This window comes from Centrocercus urophasianus, unplaced genomic scaffold, assembly GCF_019232065.1.
Source record: "Centrocercus urophasianus isolate 14NV4802_14NV808 unplaced genomic scaffold, USGS_Curo_1.0 seq_2, whole genome shotgun sequence".
NCBI classification, from domain to species: Eukaryota; Metazoa; Chordata; class Aves; order Galliformes; family Phasianidae; genus Centrocercus; species Centrocercus urophasianus.
In genome coordinates this window covers 9,092,851-9,115,440 of record NW_024884755.1, presented here as the reverse complement: position 1 = coordinate 9,115,440, position 22,590 = coordinate 9,092,851, and the positions used below count along the sequence as shown (strand labels likewise).

Here is a 22,590-nt window from a genome sequence, read left to right as displayed (position 1 = left end):
CTGCCACTACCTTTATATCAGAGGAAAATAATAATTTGATTTGTACAGAATAAATATATTTTAAGCAGACTTTTGAGGAAAACGGGAGATTCATATTTCACCTCACAACAAAACTGCTGTACTGAAATTACAGTAGATCAAATCAAAGTTGTTCCCCATTTGAGGACAGGCACAGCAGCACTGAGAGCTGCCTGCTCCTGCACTGTGGGGCGGTCGCCTGTCACACAGCACAGAGCACACAGCAGGGCTCAGCCACCCAGTGACCAACCAAAGCACTCCATATTTCGGATCCCTGATAGATTCCAGCAAAACGGGCAGAGCACCTCGAGAGTACAAGTCAGCTCCCATTAAACTCAGAAGTTCACAGCCGCTCATCAGACCTTAAACTCTGGTATCATTGTAATGGTAATCCTAAAGCCAAGCTGAAAGTAGGCCTTGTGTTTATTACATGATTAATCAGAAAACACAGACTGCTTGGAGATGCTGTTTCTTACCTACAAGACAGCAATGCTGTATTTCTGTAGTCATCTCTTCTGCTTTGATTTTTGGTATACGGATCTTCGCATACAACTTTTATTAAAGAACGCACCCGCACTCAGTGAGCTTCCGTGCTTTTATTGTGCAAGTATCGCCCTCAGGTGAAGCATCGCAAACCACCACAAACACATGCAGAGGTACCTCAGACTAAGGTCAGGAGGGGAGGGAGGAGCAGGTCAGTAACAGGTCGATGTTTCCCCCCTTTTTCAAATAGATAATTCTCAAGCACAGCAAGATGAGTAATGTATGTCCTGAGCACAACCCACCTCCAACTCCAACTGCTCCTCAAACAGGCTGACAACAATTCCCACCTGAGGAAACAGACTCCACATGGAATTACAAGCACAGGCTCTTAAAGTTACTGTACAAGAGCGTTCATCCCTTCTCCTCTGCTCACAGCAATGCATGTTTCAACACCAGCTTGTGAACTCACAACTGTGTGGTAAATTGCACGCAGCTCCACATGCACAAGCATTCTCACTTCTACCAAAGCAAGAAAAGCCAAGAAGCAAAACTGCACAGGCACAAAGAAAGTTTTAAGGAACCCAGAGGCATGCACAGCAGCCCATTTGGGCTTTGGGTCCTTGATCCTCCTCATTTTTCTCATATTGTTCCAAAAGCACTCCTCTGGCAAAATCAGCCCAACTGCAATGGAGGGAAAAACAAACATAAGGCAACAGCAGGGACCCGGCTTGATGCATCGCACTGGGTACTGGTATCGTGCCTTTCAAATTCCAAGCAAACAGCAGCAATCTGTACAGCTGTTAGTGCCCCATCCCTTCCTTCTGGGCTCTGGGCCGTGACCAGCACCCTGCCTGCCCCGTATTGAAAAGTGAAAAGGGGAAAAAGAAAGAAAGAAAGAGAAAGGAGGGAGGAAAAAAAAAAAAAAAAAAAAAAAAAAACCGCCAGAGTAACAAAACGCAGCCATTTTTCTACACGACAGAGAACAGCAGAGAAGCATCCAGTGCCGCTCGCAAGCCATCTAGAGCCACGCGCCGGCCCGAGCGGCGCCGCCTGGCGGCTCGGGGAAAGCCGCTCTGCTTGTAGCACCGCGCGCCTGGGAGACAGGAAGGTCTTCGGCCAGCGAGCCTGAGACGTGTGCCGGGCACAGAGCCGGACTTCCCAGCGGGGAATCCATGGTAAGACCTACCGTGCAAGCTGTACCGAGACGAGACCTACAGCACCACGAAGGCACGCTTTGCGCAGGCTGAAACTGCTCTGCACAAAGCCGAGGTCGGGGGAAGCCCGCACCGCACCGCACCGCATCGCACCCATCTATGGAGTCACACAGCGCAAAAGGCAGAGCCCAAAAACCGAGACCGGCAACGCCATTTGCACAGAAGCCGCCCGAGCTCGGCAGAACGCGAATCGAGGCCGCCTTACCTGAGCTCGGAGGCCGCTGCAGAGCCGCCCTCACACGACGACCATCACCACGACCACGCTGCCGCCTCGCGGCGCCCATCCCTCGCACGACGCCGCCGCGCTTCCCGCGCTCTGCTAACTCCGCCCTCGCGCCACCGCTCGCGGCGCGCCCGCCCCCGCAGCGCTGCCCGAAGGCCGCCAGGGGGCGCCCTCAGCCGCCTTTCGCTTTCGGTTCGCGGCCTCCAGCCCAGCGGACGGACGGGCCAGGTCTCCAGCGGGCGGGGCGGCGGGAGGGCGGCCCCGCGCCGCCATGGAGGAGCCGGCGGCCGAGGAGGAGGAAGGGGTGCTGCGGGACTACCTGGCCTACTACGCGGCCCGGGGGGCGGAGGGGCGGCTGGCGGCGTGCGACGAGGCCGCCCTGAAGGCGAGGGCGCGGCGGCTGCCGGAGCGGCGGGGCGCGCTGGACGTGCGCGGCGTGGCCGAGAGGTGCCGCAGGGCCCGCGGGCGGCGGGGCGGCAGCGTGCTGCGGGACCTGCTGAAGGCGCTGGAGGTCCTGGAGCTGCTGTGCGTCAACTTGCTGCTGTCCCCGTGGAGGAAGGAGATCAGGTCGCTGAAGGTAGGCGGCGCGGCCTGCCCCAGGCCTTTCCCCGGCGGCGCGGGGCGCGTCGGGCGGCGCGGGGCACCGGCGAGGAATTTCGGCTTGGTGTCGATCCTCCGGAATGGCCCTGAGCCCGGGCATCACGCGTGACACCGCGGCCCGGAGCTCGGCCCCAGGAAGCTGGCGGCGCTGTGTCCGAAGGCAGAAGCCGCGCGAGGTGCTCGGTCTGACGGCCCCGCGCTGCTGCTGCGGTTGGCCGAGCTTACGGCATCTGTCAGCAGGAGGGTTATGGCCGAGCCGAAATCCACTTCGATTTTACAAACTGGGCCTCGTGCCTTCGGTAGCTCCGAAACAACACGTTAAACTTTTCTCTTTTTTTCCCGCTCTATTAGGCAGCAGCACTTTAGACAAGTCATGCTGGGAGGGCAGCTCGTGCTACAGGAGCACGTTTTGGCACTGTTGTTTCCCCCGAATAGCCTCAGCGCAGAAGGGTGCTTTCAAAGTGACCTAGTTCCAGGAAAGCAAAGTTAGAGCAGCACTCTGAATCACTGAGAAAAAAAATGATACGCTGCTGTCACCCGTTAAGAAATATGAGTAACAGCAAGTGCATCTCTTTAAGAAAAGTTAAACCTCGGTGATTGATTCCACAGATCCTCTGTTGAAAAGGTCTTCTTGTTCTTCAGTGGAATGCAGGACTCACATCCAAACGTCTCTAGTTTGATTAAAGTGATTTTCCTTCTCTCTCCTTTTCTGCATATTGATGCTCTTGGCTGATACCTTACCAGTTTTAAACTGGCGTAACATTGTTATGCTACAGCAAGTGCTTGAGAGGCTGGCAAAATAACACTGTTAAAAAGGCCTCACTCAAACTCGCACCTCAAACTTCCAACAAAATAGTTTTTAAAAAGATTGAAGTAATTTTTGAAGTAGTTTTGTTCTTATGGAGTCTTTCACGCTTCCCCCATCCCCACCCCCACCCTTCATCTGTTTTTCACTGTTCCGTTCTGTTGCAGACATTCACCGGTAATTTTGTCTACTATGTTCAATCTGTGCTCCCAGATGACATAGTAAAAACAGTACTGGAGAAAATAGGTTACATTGCAACAACGGCAACAGAGTTTTCACTTGTCAGAAAGAGAAACAATAAGGAAACAAAACAGACTGCCTTTGAAATATTTCTGGCAAGAATTGAGTGTGAAACCATCCTCGAAATGACAAATGAAGAAAAACATGGCAATTTGGAGAAGACTTTGCAGAAGAGTTCACAAATACACTGGCATCACAAAAATAAGGACAGAGAGGATCAGATGCCCCAGAGAGAAGACTGTGAAAATCTAGAAAATAAAGAAAATAGTGAAACGTCTTTGTGCCTTGCTACTCAACAGAAGTCTTCACCTAGTAGCAGTATGTCCTTTGAAACCACTCAGGATCTGAAGATCAAAGATGATGCTCCTCACCTAGCAGTGACTCAATCCACTAACAGGCTTCAGGAACACCAAAAGCAAGTCATTAACACAGTACACTTTCCGGGCAAATGCTCAGACAGCGAGGACTTCTTGATCAAATATAGTGACATTGTCATAAGACAAACACCTATTTTCAGTGAGAATCTTTCTCCAGAAGCTTTTGAAAAAAAGCCAAGAGCCAGTCTAAGTGAGGAATGTGTTTTGGCAGCCACTGCCCAGTCAACTGCAAATGAGCTCTGGTCAGTGCCACTCTCGCCAGGAGCAAGCGGTCCACCAGCCTTTGCAATATTTGCTGACAGCTCTTGTGAAAGCAAAAGCTCTTCAGAGTACGAAGCTCAACAAGTGGCTGAAGAGTCAATTGAAGCAAAAATTAATGATGCCATAAACTGTGTAGACCCAGACCCTGCAGACAAACCCAATGAGCTGAAGTCTCTGCCGTACACGGATTTCACATCAGTCCAAAACTGCCCCGTCCCTAGGGAAGAGGAAGTCTGTGATCTGTCTTTAACCTTCACAAAACTACAAGTCCAGGACACTCAGGAAGATCTGATGTATCCAATAGAGGAAACTGGGCACCCTGAGTCACTATCATATGCAAGTGACAGGAATGTAAGAGAACTGAATCATTCCAAAATGAAATGCACATACTCAACTAATGCTGAAATGCAGAACAGAGCAGCTGCATTTATTGAGCCATCTCCAGATCTCTGCCGTACTACTGGGAGTGTGGAGGATCCCACTGGTGGCTCTGATGGCAAGGGACTATTAAGGGGTACTCTGAATGCACCTAGGGCTTCTGAGTGCTTCAGGCACATCAGAGAGCCTCCTAATCCCACCTACATTCCACCACGAAGTATTGATGTTCGGTCTCCAAGCAGAAGAAGCACCGGTGCACAGGGCAGAAGGAACCTTCTGCAGCCTGACAGTGAATCCAGTGAAGTAAAAGCAGAGAACTATAATTTAAAAGTAAATGAAATCCAGGAGCCTTATGTTATTATTGACAAAACTGACCAAGGAATGTTGTGCTAGCACACTTGATTCTAGCAGTGCTTTATTTGTAATTTGCCTGGGGTTTCCCTGCCCTAGTTGTGGCCTTGATCATCTTTTCAGAAGAGATAATTAGCTTTGACAAAGCTAATCATAAACAAACAAAAACACCACCACTTTTGGACAGTAAACATTGAAGTAATTGAGAAAATTCTTAAACAGCTCTTTCCTCATGAAATCACTCCATTTAATTCATTAACCAGATTCCATCTGGCTCTAATTAATGCCCGAGGCCTATTTTTAGAATATGGCATGCTGTACAATGACAGGAACAGGTAAACATTTCTAAACTGGAAGGCTCTATAGTGTTACAAGTGCTGTGCTGGAGTGTAGTTCTGTTAGCTCGTGGCATTCCTGTGAAGCTGTATTCTGAGCTAATCTTTCTTCTATTTTCAGTTTAAAGATAAGCTTAGAAAATCAGTATTCTCTAAATTAGTATAAATTGTCTATACCTGACTTTCATCCTCCTGAAATGTGTAGAAGAGCGGGCGGATTATACCAGAAAAGTCTCAGGAGCTAAAATGCTTTTTGAATAACTAATAGCTGGAGTTTGTGATCACCTGATTCCAGCACAGCAGGAGGAATGCAGCTTTGACTGAAGAAACACCAAATGACAAGACTTCAGCTTTGGATGGTGTTAACGGGTGGGTGAAAAAAGTATTACAAATATGCATACAGAAACTAATATTTCTGCACTGGGTCTGGCTGGGATGAAGTTAACTTTTTTTAACAGAAGCTGTGTGGTGGTGTGTTTAGGACTAGTTGCTAAAAATCTTGATAATGCACTTGCATTCTGGCTGCTGCAGAACAGTGCTTGCACAGCATCAATGCCTTCTTTTCCTTATTCTGGCCCCCACTCCAGTGATGGTGGGCAAGAACCTAGCAGCTGGAACAGCTGACTGGATTTAGCCAAAGATATTCATACCATATAGCATCATGCTCAGCAATAAAACTGGGGTAGCAGAAGTTTTTGGTTTGTGGTTTCTTTTTTGTCTACCTTTGCATCACTTGTTCTTTTCTTCCTCTCCTCCTCCTTTCACCAATTAAATCTCTATCTCAAACCAAATGCTTGCTTTTGCTCTTCTGGTTCTCCTGTTTTGCAGGAGGTTGAGCAAACCAGCTGTGTAGGTGCTTAGCTGCTCACTAAGTGAACTCACCACAACCTCCTTGTTCTTTCAACTATTTATCTGTTCTTCCTAACCATTTCAGTTTTTATAAGATGTATTTTCCCCCCGTAGGGCAATTAAAATTGTGTTTTAAATAGTATGTTGTGTCAAATATTCAGGAAATCTATAAACTGAAAAATCCCTTCTCATCACATATAAAGATTCCTCATAAGTATTTAGCTGACCACTAGTACTATATAGACCCATGTACCTAACATGCCATTTTTACCTTTGCTGTAGCCACAGGAGTATTTAACAGCAAGTTACACATGAGAAAACAATGCTAAAGTTGGTTTCCCAAGAAACTAAAGACTACCACTTGAAACACCCCATATAAACAGCCAAGCTGCACAGAACATACAGAACATAGAACTGTGTTCTGAGACTCTACTTTTTGTTAACGCTTTTGTTGATTGATTGAGGTAGAACCTCTGTGGTAGATTGGCCAGGACTGCTAAGTATGCATTCAGCCTGCATTTGGAGGGAGAGCTGCTATCACCTTAAAATGCTCACAGTTACTTTCAAATATGGTCTTTCTGCTGCAAAGACACCTTTTCTTCCTGTATGAACAGTAGGCTTCTGAGGTCTTGTACTAGAAGGTACTTGACTTGCAAATTTCTGCTGTCTCTAGAGACAAGTTTTACAGTTAAGATACCTGTGAAAAGACTGGATTTGAAAACCAGCTGAAAGAAAAGACAAGTCATTTTTAATATGCCTTTGCCATCAGCCCTCTGTACAACTGCTTCCACATGGGCAAGGTACCACGAATAGGGTTTAAAATCCTTGTAAATACAATTAGATCTGAGACAGAGAGAACATAAATCTTGATGGTGCCCTCCTGTCCCCGTTGCTATTGACCAGTACGCCTCTCCTTGGCTAATTAACTTAAAGAGCAGCAACCACTTAAGCAGCACTGTTAGCCTGCAAGAGAGCTGCCTGAGCCTCAGAGGAGGGTGATTTGTTTGTGAAATGTGTGCCTATCCCCTTGTGAGCTGTCAACTTTAATTGTGCTACAGCTGGTGTTGATTGTCAATGAATTGAATGGGGATTTACTGACTGTTTTTATGTCTTTCCATCATAGAGACACAAGGCCAGCTCTGCTCCCAAATCTATATGCTACGCACAACCACTCTGAATGGCTCAGCTCTCCCAAGCTTCAAATTAGAGAAATTCTCTTTTGATCAGTGCAGAAACAGAGCTTAGGCAGCAGACCCAGAAGCTGGCTGACATTCAACTGCACCACCTCTCCCTGACGGGTCTGTTTAGATAGTCATTTTCCCTCCCCTTAACATTCCTGTCACACATACAAACTTGTCCTGTGTAGAGCTAAGGGGTGCTTAACAAACACAGTTTGGCTTTAGAGTCAACTTTTTGTGGGTTTTTTTGTTTGTAAAGCTAGTAACGTAAACTAACTTTCAGCATGAAAACAAACAGCATGCAGGCACTGAATGAACAAAGATTTACAATTTGCTTCAAATTATAAATGAAGATCTTCAAATACAAGTTGTCTGCTGAGACATAAACAAAAGCATACCTAAGAGAGTCTGAGAAGGGCTTGCAAAGATAAATGTCTATACTGTTCTGAGTGGTCTCCAAACAAGCAAAAGAAAACAAAACCAAAACCCACACAATTTCTAAAACATAACATTTATTTATTTAACTTTACTTGTATCTCAACACTGGGAAAGTTATAACCTGTAATCCACTGTCACCACTAAAGGCTCCATCCAGTGAAAGTTAATTGGCACTGTTCTCTTAAGTGAGACAGCTGATAAATCCTAAAGGTTTCCTTTTCACAGCATTAAACATTACAACTCCCTTCAGTAAGGACAGGAATGGAACAGAATACAGCAGCATGTGCAAAGCAGCCTACTTACAGTAAAAGTCCTAGCAGCTTAGTATTTATCGTGGGGAGATGTGAGGGAGAAATAAATCACTTATCAGACAGAGGGATCACCTCAAAGCCCCCTGACGCAAGAATAAATAAAATCAAGCAGTGTGGTACACAAGTAAAAACCAGAGCTCCTCTGTTGTGTCACTCTTGCCTGACCTTTTGTATGCATTCAGAGAGATCACTCTTACAGGAATACGTTTACACAACAGTTAACCCTTATAGTAATTTTTTGTGTTGTTTTAGGATAAGCCAGTTTCTTTTACAAAACAAACAAACAACAAAAAAACAGATAAATGGCATCTGGACAAAACAGATTATATTTCTCTTATGTAGGAATTAATCTTAGAGCTACTTTTTTGTTCTGAGACTAAACTTTTTAAAAACTTGCAACTTATGCAACTCAATATACAAATAACTCAAATGCTGCAATTTACCAAATGCTGGGGGGAAAAAAAAAAGTAAAAAACCATAATCCTCACCTGACTTTAACCTGCTTTAGAAAAGCACAGTAATTACTTCAACCTCCATACTCTACAGGAAGGACTAGATACTCCAATTCCTCAGGGAGGACACTAACTCACTACGAGTCATTATTTGCAAGAGCACAGAGAGCTTCAGGTCCAAACATTTCAATTGCAACTGATGGCAGAATACCCAGACTCTGCAGGAGGAAGAGCACTGAAAAAGAGATGTTGGATTAGTTCCTGCTGTTGGCAGTAGTTCTGCATGCTAATTACACCAGTGAACACAATTATCATCTTCTTAGGCTTAGGCTTCTTAGGACCTACAGTTTTGGAGATTCACCTCCAAAATGTTTAATCAAATAAGATATAAACATCCTCCCCGTGCCAGAAGAGAGCACACAGAAGGCCAGATGAAGAAAACGCAAATGTTTAACATTTTAATTTTTGCCAGTCTGTCTCTTCAAGTCAGTTTGCGTGCTGCTCACAGATGTTCCTGACCCTAGGACACCTCAATCAGAATGAAGTAAATGCTGAAGTCTGGAGAAGATATCCATCCAGACCAGGTATGCAATACAGAAAAGAGATAATCAGTTCTCACACAGCTTGCAGTTTAGATGTGGAACTCACTGTGACAGGATATTATGTCTAAATGCTCAGAAAGTGACAAACTTCCAGAATAAAGTTCTGTCAGGGGCTGTTAAACACAAAGAGAAACCTATGGCTCAGGAAAACAGAAAAAACCTGGAAGAACTTAAAATGGCAAAGAATCACTTCTTGTTAAATGGTTCACATGCCGTTCCAAGCTCCCAAGGCAAGGGGAAACTGTACCACAAAGGCTAACTGACTCACCACATTCATTTCTGTGAGGTACTAAATTACTTGCATTTTCTGTACAACAGAATTAAGTGGCTCTTCTCCAGACTGCCATGCTAGCATGCACAATACATACCATTGGCTTCTACAACTCATAATCAGATTGCAATTAACAACAATCTGCAGATGGCTGAAACTTACAGAGCTATTTCTAGAGAGCTTTTTTATCTTTTTTGTTCTCTAAGAGACAAAAAGAGCTTTGAAAGTTTATCAGAATGATTCCAAAATGACCACTACATTCCTGTACAAATAAGCTTCTATAAGATAATTATTTAATACATAAAACCTTACTTTTAAGCTAGAATTCTAAACCTTTAGAACAGAACAGAACAGGTTCACAAGCTTCAGCATACTAATGTAGTACTCACTTGGAAATGCACCCTGCACTGATCATTCCTAAGCTGCACTGATTTAAAAAATAAATAAATAAAAATCCCACTAGAAGAAATGAACTCCATCTCCTGACTTGGAAAAAGCTGCAGTCATTTCAGCTACAGCTATCTTCAGGTATATACAGCTTCCATAAAACCACAAAATAAAAGAAGTGTTCACATTTAAGTAACACATAAAAAAGCCAAGTAACTGAAAATTATGGTGGACAAGTTACAGATGTTCAGGCAGTAAGCAGTGGAAGACAACAATAAGAGGGTAAAGCAGAAGTAAAGAGCACATCAACACTTAAGCAAGTAACCACAAAAATTGAACACCCATTACGTTTCTCTATTTCCCAAACCACAGCAAAGTGATCAAGGTGTATACCCAAAGAACCACGCACATGTTTCCTTATAATAAATAATAAAACAGATCAACCCAGATATTTTTAAGAATCCACAGCAGTTAAGAAATCAATTATTTTCAGTATTTATATCACCGTTTGAAAGGAAACGCAGAGCTCCAAATCCACTGTAGTCCAAATCCACTAGTCCCCAACTCGGCTGTGAGTTTCACCAAAACTAGAGAAATAGGCCCCTTTAAAAACCTGGCCTAGAAAAACCCTCAGAACCACTGTGCAATCAGTTACAAAGACTATTTGACTATTTCTTCACCACTGAATTCCATGGGACTATGCATAGCTACCTTCAGAACTACAGAACTATATTGTGATGTCATGTTTACATGTTTACAGTAGAAACTGAGGTCAGTGAAATGCACCAGTGCAGGCAGGATTACAGAAGGAACCCCTACACACTCTATTTTGACATAACCAGAGCAGTTTAACAAAGCTATTGAACACAGTGCACAACAGGACATCCCATCCTGTGCATGGAACTACTCCTTTACATTACAGAAACAGAACTGTCATGGGGGAGAAGAAAAAAGTTATTTCATAGGAAACAGCAGTGAAATGGGAATGAAAGACACATTTTAACAAAACATGCAGTAAAGTGGATGGAGAACCTAAAAACTTGGAATGGAATTGGGTCATATTCTGTTTATGACTTGTTCCTGAACATTTCGTAGTGAGAAATTCACAACATCCTACAAGGCGTAGTTCTAAAGCAGAAACCACTAAATTCAAAAGTATTACAAATATTCAGAATTGTCTCTGTATCAGACTTCGTGAATTATTAAAAAAATTACAACCTAACAGACTTCTACAAATGCTGTTGCATATTACACGGGTTTAGTATTTGGTCCCGGTTCTCTTCATACTTTTCTATCATTTTCTGCACGTCGTGGTCAGCTCCAATGACCTTCAAAACAAAAGCATTAGCATTACAAATAATTAAATCATAATATATATTTGCTTCAGAGCAAAACAGACCTATCACTGAAGCCAAACTGAAATACTCCTAAAGAAAGCTGTCCAGTTAGTTCTGTGTTTGGAATTTGGCGCTCACTGGAAAGCTGCGTGTCTGATCCTGCTACACAACACAAATGAACACCCCACAAATTCCACCTCAGAGTTAACGACCAGACTTCCACTATACACTATGGACCAGCTGCAAATGCTTTTTTCTCGGGTTATTGATAAAGCAGCTTTATTTACTTTCATCACTAATTAACAGTTTTAGTATTGAAAGAATACAATGCCCCACGTGCTTATCTGATTACAACTAAAATTGTACTCACAAGCACTGGGCAGGAAACTTTAAATAACGTATGTTTAATGAGCCACTCTTCGTAGAGCTGATGAATAGCTTCTAAATATTCCTAAAAAAGAGGTGTTCAATTACACACAACACCACAACAGTCGGCTATACTACACAGATTACTAAAACAATACTTGGCAAAGTCAGCACGCATGACAGATCGTTTTTAAACAGCAAATCAAAATTACATGGTGAGGTACTGGAACAGGCTGCCAGGGAGGTGGTGCAGTCACCACCCTGGAGGTTTTCAAAAACAGGGCAGATGTCACACTGAGTACATGGACTAAAGCAGTCACAGCATGGGCTGATGGTTGGACTAAATGATCTGAGAAGTCTTTCCAACTTCAATGAGCCTACAATTCTAAATACTGAAATATTAATTTGTGATGGAAACTATAACAGAGCACCTCATGTTGGAAACGGCCCCAATGATCACCGAGTCCAAATCCTCCAGACAGCTCCAGTAGATTTTTGAAATACACTCGGATGTGATTTTAGTATTTAGGTTGGCATTGCTAGAGAGAGTGGTCAGGCACTGCAATGGCTGCCCAGGGAGGTGGTGCAGTCGCCGTCCCTGGCAGTGTTCAAGAGGCTCCTGGATGAGGAGCTGCAAGATGTGGTTTAGTGCTTGTGGGAATGAGCAGACAGTTGGACTGGATGATCTTATAGGTCGTTTCCAACCTTGTGATTCCATGATTCTGTGATACTATGTTTTATGCTCACTGTTACCACACATTCTGAAGGAACTCTTTACCAGAGGAATGATTTTCTCTTCTTCTCTGCATCTTCTTTTTAATCTCTCATAACAAACTTCAGGAGATGTCTGCAGGTAAACTAAAAAAAAAAAAAAAAAAAAAAGAAAAAGAGCTATATAGCTGTATAAGGATAAGCTTTAAAAGCAAAGAGGAAACTTTATAAACTATGGAATTAAAGGATCCCAGTTTAGGCACCACCACTGAACCTCCTCCTTTGGTGTTACTGCTCATCAATCCTCAGAGTATCAGTGCATTCATGCTGTCTGATGCTAAGCATCACAGCCACTATTGTAATGAATAATGTAATTATTCACAGCCAAAGAAAAAAGAAATTTTTCCCCTCACAATAAAGAAACCCACCCACAAATGTGCCCTTCCAGTTCCCATCCAAATTTTACCTATCAAATCAACTGAAACATCGGTGTTGTTCTGGATCCAGTCAAACCATTCAGACAGCACAACATAATCCACCTCTGGCATCTTCCCACTGAACAAACATAAAGATCACCATTCATTAAACAACAGACAAAGATCAGTTCTAAACTGATATGCACTGCTTTTATTTCTTTTAAAACTGACTAGAACTAGTCTGTGTTTATTCCAGCACATGGGAAATGAAGATACAACCAACATTAGAAATATTATAAAGCATTGTTTACACAAAGGCTCTTTTTTTTTCTTTACCTAAACATGCCTACTAGCATGAAGTTTCTATCATTAACAGTTAAAAAAAAATATTTCCTACTACAGTTAAGAAATAGTTACTTGGTGACTAAGAAAAAACTTTGCACTGATGTGTGCTATGATAACAAATGAGTGTCAAGTGTATTTATTGCTCAAGTTCTTTATGTCAGGATCATTTCAAATACATCTGAACTGCATGACACCAGAAAGGCTTGACTGACTAAGCAGCACTGACAATTCATTACAGAAACCAAAGTAAAGAGCAGTGAAAAAAAATAACAATGGAAATACATAATATTCCTTATTAAGAATCACATATTTTTACTGGTATTAGAGTCTTCACATATTGCCATATTCCTAAATACTCAAGTAGTATTAATTTCATATTATTTTGTCTTCAAAATAAATTACAGTAAGCCACACTCCACACTCTTCTTTAAGTGTCTCTGAACAGAAATAGAGGGGAAGAAAAAGATCACAGAAGATTTAGAGAATCCTGATCTCCTCAGCTGAATGGTTGAAACCAATTGCAATATTTTAAATGGTGCTGAAGATTCCACAGATTTCTTAACCACTTCTCTCGACAACATCTTTTTGATCACTTGCAAAACTGAATAAAGATAACCCAGGAAAATATTAACAATGTCAGTATGTAAGAAAGCAAGGCCAGAGTTCGTGTCACCTCCCTTCTTTAACTACCATCCAGCTGAATATCCTCCTTTCCAAAGTACCCAAGAAACTGGTTAACACACTTCTGATGTATCAACAAGTGTACAGTTCTGGATAACAGGTATCTAGGTAAACTAAATTCCAACTCTGCAACCTTTCCCTGAAAAACAGGAAGCTCGAAAGGAATTAGAAATAAGAGAAAGCTCCACCATTCCTACCCTAAAGGACACACCCTCAATAGTCCACTAATCTCCCCTGCAGACAACACAGCTTTGCCTTCCCTGTCTCACTCCCCTGGATAATCATGTGAGGATTCCTGCTCTGGCTCAAGGTTAATAAAGATACAAGTTTTGCTTATCTTTGAAAACTGTGCTGACATTTCACTCCTACCAAGTAAAGGTTCTATTGCAAAATAAAACAAATGGAAATAGCTATACACCAAAAATACCCAGAAACTCATGAGGGACAAACTGAATTGTTTGGGCTTATCCTGTAAAATATCATATATACTCACGTGCGTGCATTCAGAACTCTTCTACAGTTTTACACCTAACATGAGCATGGCTTTTACTGCTAACCTCAGACGTGCAGTCACAAGAACTTGGACACTCGTGTGTCTGTGCATGCCAGAGAAGCTCTCAGCAATTGCTCACAATTTAAGCCTTCCATCACCATCGTAAATCTTATTCTATTTCCCTCTCTGGGAAAAAGCCTGCAAAGCCAAAACACAAATCCTGAGTAACACTGGATCAAAGAAGAGCTGGGATGCCTGACGTTCCACTACTCTCCATCCCTTACTTAAGCTAAACATTCACCTAGAGGATTTGTATTGACTTGCACTGATAGCAAGGGATTCTTGTCCTTGTTTTATGTATAATCCTTTTACACACACTCCTATTTTGGTTTGCTATTCATACCATTGGCTGACTTCTCCCCAGCTTTAACAAAACACAGCAAGTGCTTTCTGTCCAACATTGAAAAACACTGAAACCATTAAACTTCTTCAATGCCCTTCAAATTTTTGTTATGAAGTTAATACAGAGCTGGCACATGCATACTTAGCCTCTCAGTTTCTTGTGGGACAAAAGCTGTTAGTCTACAGTGAAAAAAACATCACTAACTATAAACAAGAAAGACATTCCATTTACATTTCCACTGTACACAGACAGGGTAAATAATGTCTCTTCCTGTTCCTGTGCCTCACATCCGACTGTCCCTCGGTAACTTTCAAACCAGTTCTGGAGCTGACCAGATGGCTATGAAGCACAGATGCCACCTTGTGGCGTGCAGCTCTTCTCCTGAAGACAAGGCTAAGAACTGGTTTTGTTCCTCAAGACCACTGAAAAAGTCATTAAAACAGTATTGCACATTCTGAATACACAATCGGCATTATAAAAAAATGCCACTTCTGATTACTGCACTATTTTATTTAGTATGGGGTTGGTGAGACTAGGTAATAGGTGCTTTTTCCACCTTAGGCCACAGAATTATTCCCCAGCACAAAGTAACCTGTTAGACTCGACTGCCCAAGCACACTGCAGGGCTGGGAGGTGGGCCCACATCAGAAATTGACATTTACAGATCAACATTTCTCACTCTTTACTCAGAAGCTGACCAAAGAGTTTTCAGTCTGCGTTGATCCCATGAATCCCGACTCTAAGCCATAGCACGTGAGGGCTGGAAGGCTTGTTGCTCGAGTTCTGGCTTGCAAAGCACAATAGTCCTGGATGCTAGGTTTGATAATACCATCTAGTTCTCTCTTTCCTACAGTATTTTTCTTTATAACCCCACTTTTTTTCATCTATTCAGTATGTTTGCTTTGATTTATTCAGCTGGAGAGCAGATAAATGCAATAAATGGTTTTAAATACTAAAACATTCTAAACTCATCAGCATTTCCAAAGAATGCTTGCATCTGGCCCACATCTTATGGGCTTCATTCTACCAGTGGACAGCATGCCCTCTACAAAGCTCTCTGCCACTCCAGCAAAGAGTTGACCAAAAGCACAGACTGATCAGATGCAAACTACCAAAGAAATCATTGGTTGATTATTTCTTTTTTTGTGCAATTAAGCAAAGAAAATAAAGTAGAAAACAAAATACCATACCTCCTATACAAATTCTCTACAAAAATGTATTTTGCACTGTGAATTGATCTCTCCATCATTCTTACTGGGGAAATCTGCAAAATAAAACTCGACAGTCACCAAACATTTACATTTTTTCAGCATCCATGTCTCTTAAAGCTCATCATGTGTGTACATTAGGAAATACACAACGTTATCAGTTCTTCCATATGTTGAGATAAAAAAATCACTGGGGAAAGTGAACACAAAAACAGTGTTAATAATCTCATGTGCGGTCACACATTATTAAACATCTCTGTAGCTAAACTGTTATACACATGCAAGTTTTGAAGTAACCACAGCAGTACTCAATTCAGAAGATGAAGCTAACTAGGGGCACAAAATAAACAGCAATCAACTTACAGAGCAGCAGGAGCTGCTGCTACCTGAATGTTGCCATCTTCAGGTCCATTACCATGTCAACGGCACAGACCTTACAGCAGAAAAATTATAGCATTTGAAGTTAAAAGAGAAATATACATATTTACCATTGGTTTGGTATGCTGCTCCAACATTGTAAGCTGTATGTAAGTTTGTAAGGTTATCCCCCATCTCGAAGCATCCTGGTACATTAAACCCTAGGGTTTGGGATGGAAGCAAGACAAAGGTTTTGTGGCTTCTGTTTTGTTCTGTGGTTTGCTTTTTTCTAAGGTTGAGCAGAAGAAAAAAAAAGAAAGAAAAAAAAAAAAAAAGGAAGCTGTGTACTTCATAAATTATATCAGAATTGCTAAAAAACACCAGAAAGCAGCTGTCAGTAAGTTCTGCATTAAGCAGTCATTAGCACTCCACAATGCACAGCTGAGAACTACAGTGGTGGCCCTCATGACACTGGGCAGGTAGCACAGCCACTGAAGACAACAGGAATTTGTTTCTCTGCATTTGGAACAGCCAGGACCAAGGCACAGTTCATTTAAAACAGTTCAAATATGTTTACCAATTAAAAATCACATCTGCTGACATCCTTCTGTGCAGGGACAGACTCAGCACACCCAGTACCAGAAATGCAGATATAGTTCTAGTAAGCACAGTCTGGGCCCCAGGAAAGGTCTTTTAACAAAGACCTTTACAACTGCTTCTCAATTGCTCTCTACAACTTCTCAGAGTCTCCTCATTGATTCAGCTCCACCAGTATTGACAAGCATCAGTCTGTCCTACAGTGCATAAGTACCATATAATTCTGATCTCCTTTTCTCCCTGTCCACAATCAGATCAAAAAACTAATATGAAGACAGACTGCTGTGATTAGACATGACACAGCCCAGCATGCTTCCCCTTTTCCTAATAACAAGGAAAATGTTACTATGCTAGCAGTAACATCATCCAATACGTGTTCAGGCACATGTGGGTTGGGCTATATCTGCAGTGCTGTATGTGACAGCAAATTCCATGGGAGTTTGAGCATAGATACACATCTGAGCTAACAAAATTATTTCAGCAATTGAGGTGATCACCCCAGCAGGGAAGGCTGACATCACAAACCATTCAAACTATTCAAACAAAGTGTTACCTGCAGATATGGTCAGAGCACTCAGATTTATCATCTCAGAGCACAGGTGTGACAGTGACCAACCTGCAAAGAATGGCTACAAAAATAGCAACTACCCAAAAGACAACAGAAGCTTTCAATGCCCAGAACGGAACCTTCATTATCTTTAGCAGCTGAACAATGTAAGTGGATCAGATATGCCTCTCATTATGGGAAAGACATTCTTCTCTTCTTTGAAATAGCTATCAGTTGATTTCAAAACAACAGCCACAATCAGGGCTTAGCTTTCTGTGAATCCTTTAGCAAACAACCCTGCATAATCCAATACTAGGTCTGTACCTCCTCCTACAATTCTTTTGTACAGCCAGCCATGATGCCTTTGCAGAGTTCCAGTGTTTGGAAAACAGGCAGGCATGCTGTCCCTCAGCACTGAGCCATGTGAAGATCAATCAGCAATCTCTGCTGAAACCAAATTTTATTTAAAAATGTGTCCATTATATGCTTGTCTTAAAAAAAATTATTCTGCATCACAGAGCATTATTTCTTGCAGTATGAGATCATGCCCACACCTTTCTTAACAGTTTTAGTGACTCATAAGAAGTCCTCCTTAATGTATTTCTAAATGAACAATGACTGTAGGTGTTGAACTTGTTTCTGTTGCTTACCAGGATATTATGACCTCGAACATTCCTCCATTTACTCACTGGTTCTGTCAAGACCTTGGTAAAAAAAATATTCTGCGTTAGACATACTTTAGATTTGAAATACCAGGCCTTACAACACAGCAATGACTTTTAATGAATACTTGTTCAGTAAGTGAGAGTATTCAGGACATGTACTGAAAAGCTCATTCCCCTTTAATTAACAGTAAGGAGCCCTGAAATGCAAAATGTAATGACGAACAGTTAAAAACTAGACAAGAATCATTTCCATACTATTACTTTCTTATCACCTAAACACGACTGTATTGATTACATAACCCTTATTTAATTTCACTTTTCAAGTCATTTATCAATATGATGTAAGAAGACTGGCTACCTGAGGATCCAGTGCACTTCATTTCAACATCCTGCTCAGTAATCATGAATGAACAGACCATCAGAATGCCACTGAATTGCTTTTGTTTTATTTTCATTATCTAAAAAAAAATCGATGCACCTCCGACAGTTCAATAATGTTTAAAATCAATCAGAAAAGCTTCTATCTACCACAAAAGCCCCATCTGGTTTGGTGAGGGTCTAAAACTCCTGCAGCAACATCCCATCAGGTCAGTTAACTGGGTTTTTAAAATAAAGTTGCACTACATGCAAATCATCGTTTGCTATCCTTTGGGTTAGTAATTTTTTATTCCAAAAGGATCATTAGCAAATAACATCTGCAAACCCAGCATTTCTACATGGAATTGTAAGAACTTCTATCAAACTTGTTCCCAGGTCCATTAAAAGAATTATTAACATCTGAAGCACACTCAACAGCAACTGTTCACCAAGGCTCAATCCCTGTGTTGTTTAAAACATATCAATCCTGCCCTACCCCTAATCTTGTTTTAAGGAATATGAAATCAAATACCATGATGGTCTAAGCAATTATTAGGAACAATTACAGCATTTTGGGGATTTTTAATCTGTTTGCAGATGTTATTGATACTTCAGCATCAAGTACCATATTACACATGATCTACAAATCTCTTCCACAGTTTGGCTACTAATAGCCAGGGGAGGCAGCGCACAGCTAAGCACGTGCAGCAGCAGTACCAGCACCGGCACACAGCCTGCTGCCCTGGCTCAGTACCTGAGGAAGGATTCAGGACAGAGGTCTCAGCTCTAAGTCAGCTGTGCTTTTGCCACAGCAAGCAGCCACTGCATGACGTACATAGAGAACATAAACCCAGTACCTCGATGCTGGTAGTCTGTGCAAAATAATCCAGGCACGTTGTCTTTCCGCTTGCAATATTCCCCTCGATGCATATCTGACAAAAACCAAGAACACTGCTTTTAAAAACTGTGCTACTGTGCTACTGCAAAGAAATGAGCAGCGCACGTAAACGCGGCAGGCAGGCGGGGACATGGCTGACACCGCTCCTGTCGCTGACACCGCTCCGAAACGGCCACCGGCAGCGCCTGCGAGAGCCCAGCTGGGGCCTCACACGCGCTTCTGAACGAGACGCAAGTACTTACAACGGTCTTTTTATCATCTTCTTTTATCAGACGCTTATCTAAAATGGGAAAAAAAGAAAAAGCGGGAGTTACAACCAGGAAAGAGATCTTCGTACCGTATCTGTTCTGTGCCTCTTAACGCGAGCTCCTCCACCCCCCCCCCCCGGCACCGCTTCGGCGCAGCGCGGGGCAGTGCAGGCCGGGGCAGGCCAGGCCCGGCTCCACTCGCGCACTTACAGCCGCCTTTCCCGCCCGGCCCAGGCCGGCTCCGCAGCGCCAGGCCGCCCGCTGAGCAGCTCCCCGCCGCCGCGCCGCTCCTGAGCCCGCGCCAGGCCCCGCGCAGCGCCGCGGGCCGCGCCCAGGCCGCGCCCAACCGCCACATCGCCCATCCCCGCCGCCGCTCCGGGCCCGCGGCTGCCTCCCGCTTCCGGCCTCATGCGCGCCGCTTCCGGTCGCGGGGCTGGCCTGGGCGGGGCGGGCGGGATACCGCCCGCCGGCCGAGGTGCGATAACGGCCGCGGCGGTGCTACGGAGGCGATGGACGCGGCGTTCCCGCGCTCCGTGCGCGGCGCCCTGAAGCTCGCCCGCCTGGTAGGCGCGGCCCCGGCCGCCCCACGCCCCTCTGCCGCGGCCCGGCAGGCGGCTAGCGGCCCCTTGTGCTTTCGCAGGCGGTGGCGGTTGCAGCCTTCATCTGCTTCGTTGCCTCCCGCTCCCACGAAGCCTACACGGCGCTGGCGGTGATGGAAGCCCTCGTCACGCTGCTGTTCTTCCTGCTGTACCTGCTGAAACTGGACAAGAAGCTCACCTGGCTCTTCTGGCCTCTGGCCGTGAGTGGGGCGCGGCGGGGCGGGGCGGATGCTCTTCTGCCCGAGGGAGCGGGCGGGCGCTTCGCTCCGCTGTTAATGAGGTCTCCTCTTACCTCTCTTTTTTTACGTTAACGTACCGGTTGTTTTAGTCTGTGCCACTACAGCCGAGTTCCGTAAATTCGACTTGGAAAGAAAAAAAAAAAAAAAAAAAAAAAAAAAAGTGAATAGAGGTGCGATGAGGAAGTTCAGTCGCACGAGTGCTTTCGGCGCGGACCCGCCGGGTGGCACCGCTCCTCTTAGGGAGATCTCGCAGTTCGGTCCTGTTGTCGCAGCAGAACGGTGCTTTCTTGCCGTCCCGCAGCGGCAGCTGCTCGCGTTCTCCCCAGCCGTGCACTCCGCAGTGAGCATTTCGCCCCTGCTGCCTTTTTCCAGGATATTTTCAACTCGGTGGTTGCAGCTTTGTTCCTGCTAATTGTGGGCTTGTTTGCAGTCATCATCAAAACCAACCACGGGACGCTGGCCGGAGGAGTAAGTCAAAACATATTAATTTCATTCTTAAAGCAGACATGATTTGGTGTAGTTACATTTTTATAAGAATGTGAAAATAATTCTGTTATGGGAGAAAACACCAAGAAGTCACCAACAGAACTGATGTACGTTTAGTTTACCTCATTTACAAAACCTTCTGAGTAACCTGCCCTTACCTCCACAGCTTGAAATTCTGGGTGTGACAAGATAACGTTCTTTAAGAGCTGTCCTGTTTAGTTACAGCATGTAAGAGGAAACACTGACATTATGGAAGCTCTTTATCAGATACATGCCGGTACATCCCTTATGAAGTGTATGTTAATTATTTTCTTTGACAAACTGGGAAAATGGTCTTTGCAAACTATGAAGATTTTGATATGCTAGTTTACTAGCGTAAGCAATTGGTATTAGTTAAAGGAAAAGCTGATGTGACTAGCACAGAACAAAGGGGAAAAACTCAGCTTAGAAAGTTTTGAAACTTCAGTTTCCTGAAATACAAACAAAGCTAAAATGTGATGAGGGACCAAAAAAATAAAGACAGACCACCCAGGGAACTTGTCCCGTGAGTTTTTCAAATCAGCTTCAGACAGCTGCACAGCTGGTGTTTTAGTTGGTACCACAAGCAAGCAAGAAGGGTACTGTGTGGTAAAGTGACTGCTGGGAAATCACTTCTCAGTTGTGACATGAATAGCAGTTACAGCTGAAAGCAGGAGGCAAATAGAAAGCTTGGAGAACAGGTTTGGGCAGAATGTATGGCATCTTCAGTGTTGAAAGAAAGAGAATTGCCCTTAGGCTTGTGTTCCTAGGGCATATCTGTCTTAAAATCCCCAGTCCACAAAAGGCTTGCTTTAGCACTTCTATTGCTGATCAGATATTGCAGTTTCAATACATGCTTGAATAAAAAAAAAAAAAGTGAGATCACAGTGAGAGGTGAGAGCTGCAAAAGTCACCTGTGCAGTCGTGCAGGTTGTTCCAGCTGTTTGCCTGAAGTTGTGTTTTTAAATACTTATGTACATTCTCTTCAAAGTCAAATATGTTTTCAGTTCAAAGCTTCTGAGAAGAGAAGTGCTGTTGTTTTCCTTCTAGGCTTGTTTCTGCAAATGCTGACTTTACTTTGGGCCAGAAGTAAGTGAGGCAGTAGTTACAGAGACAGCAGGACTTCCATTTTGGATAAAAGTGCTGCCTTGCATAATGTAGGTTTGGCTTCACTTTCAAGGAGGAACCTCCTTTCCAGCTTGGACAAACGGCAGACAAAGCCAGGCCGTGGGCTTCTCTCTTAACAGTTTGATGGGATTTAAATATGGATGTCATTTATCAGCCCTCTGGAATCACACATATCAAAGCTAGGGCCAGCTCAGGGAGATGGAATTGCTGCTGGTCACTGCAGTACAAGATAGAGGAAACTAACAGCATGATTGTTACTTTTGCAGGTGCTTGGTCTTGTGTTGCTTGTTCTCTGTGTTGTTGATGCCGTTGTTCTTTTCCAGAAGATTAGCATCAGTAGACCAAGGGAAAGGAACACTCCTGCAAAATAGGATTTCCATTGTAGCGAAAAGAGAGTTCCTTGATTGTTTTACTGCTCACATGTTAAAGAATATGGATTTTCATATGTTCACCTTTCAGCTCCTGTGTATTTTGCAAAGATAATTCCTAAGCGTTCTCACATTTTAGATACAGTTTCACCGTTACAATCTCACCATTTTAAACTTCAGAAAATTGTCCCGTGTGTCAGAAAACTAATTTCATAATTGTCTTTAATAAAGAAGTCCATTATTTAACGTTCTTGGTGTACGTGAAGTGAAAATGACCCGTGTACCAGCACTCAGTCACCCGCGCTGCGTCCCTGCCAGCCCCCTCGTGCGAGGAGCAGCTGGGGCCGTGC

The 22,590-nt window shown here is 43.5% G+C and overlaps 3 protein-coding genes across 4 annotated transcripts; 2 read left to right on the top strand and 1 right to left on the bottom strand.

Annotated features, from left to right (window-relative positions):
* Nucleotides 1-2,209: 2,209 nt before the first annotated feature.
* Nucleotides 2,210-5,976, top strand: LOC122161957. Its single transcript, XM_042821762.1, has 2 exons — nucleotides 2,210-2,515; nucleotides 3,511-5,976. The coding sequence occupies exons 1-2, from the start codon at nucleotides 2,210-2,212 to the stop codon at nucleotides 4,990-4,992; spliced, it is 1,788 nt and encodes a 595-aa protein (XP_042677696.1). The 3' UTR covers nucleotides 4,993-5,976.
* Nucleotides 5,977-7,807: 1,831 nt separating this feature from the next.
* Nucleotides 7,808-19,757, bottom strand: TK2 (thymidine kinase 2). 2 transcript variants are annotated; one of them, XM_042821333.1, is made up of 10 exons: nucleotides 19,613-19,757; nucleotides 19,397-19,434; nucleotides 19,114-19,188; nucleotides 17,885-17,938; nucleotides 16,222-16,311; nucleotides 15,716-15,789; nucleotides 12,654-12,742; nucleotides 12,255-12,334; nucleotides 11,481-11,561; nucleotides 7,808-11,101 (listed from the first exon to the last, which is right to left on the bottom strand). In XM_042821333.1, exons 1-10 carry the CDS (start codon nucleotides 19,755-19,757, stop codon nucleotides 11,003-11,005), a joined length of 825 nt encoding a protein of 274 aa, XP_042677267.1. In that variant the 3' UTR covers nucleotides 7,808-11,002. The 2 variants fall into 2 exon arrangements, with proteins under 2 accessions (XP_042677267.1, XP_042677268.1); XM_042821334.1 differs by lacking the exon at nucleotides 11,481-11,561.
* A 141-nt stretch (nucleotides 19,758-19,898) lies between these two features.
* LOC122161686 (chemokine-like factor) lies at nucleotides 19,899-22,490 on the top strand. Its single transcript, XM_042821255.1, has 4 exons — nucleotides 19,899-19,965; nucleotides 20,043-20,201; nucleotides 20,613-20,708; nucleotides 22,139-22,490. The coding sequence occupies exons 1-4, from the start codon at nucleotides 19,912-19,914 to the stop codon at nucleotides 22,241-22,243; spliced, it is 414 nt and encodes a 137-aa protein (XP_042677189.1). The 5' UTR covers nucleotides 19,899-19,911; the 3' UTR covers nucleotides 22,244-22,490.
* The last annotated feature ends 100 nt before the right edge of the window (nucleotides 22,491-22,590 follow it).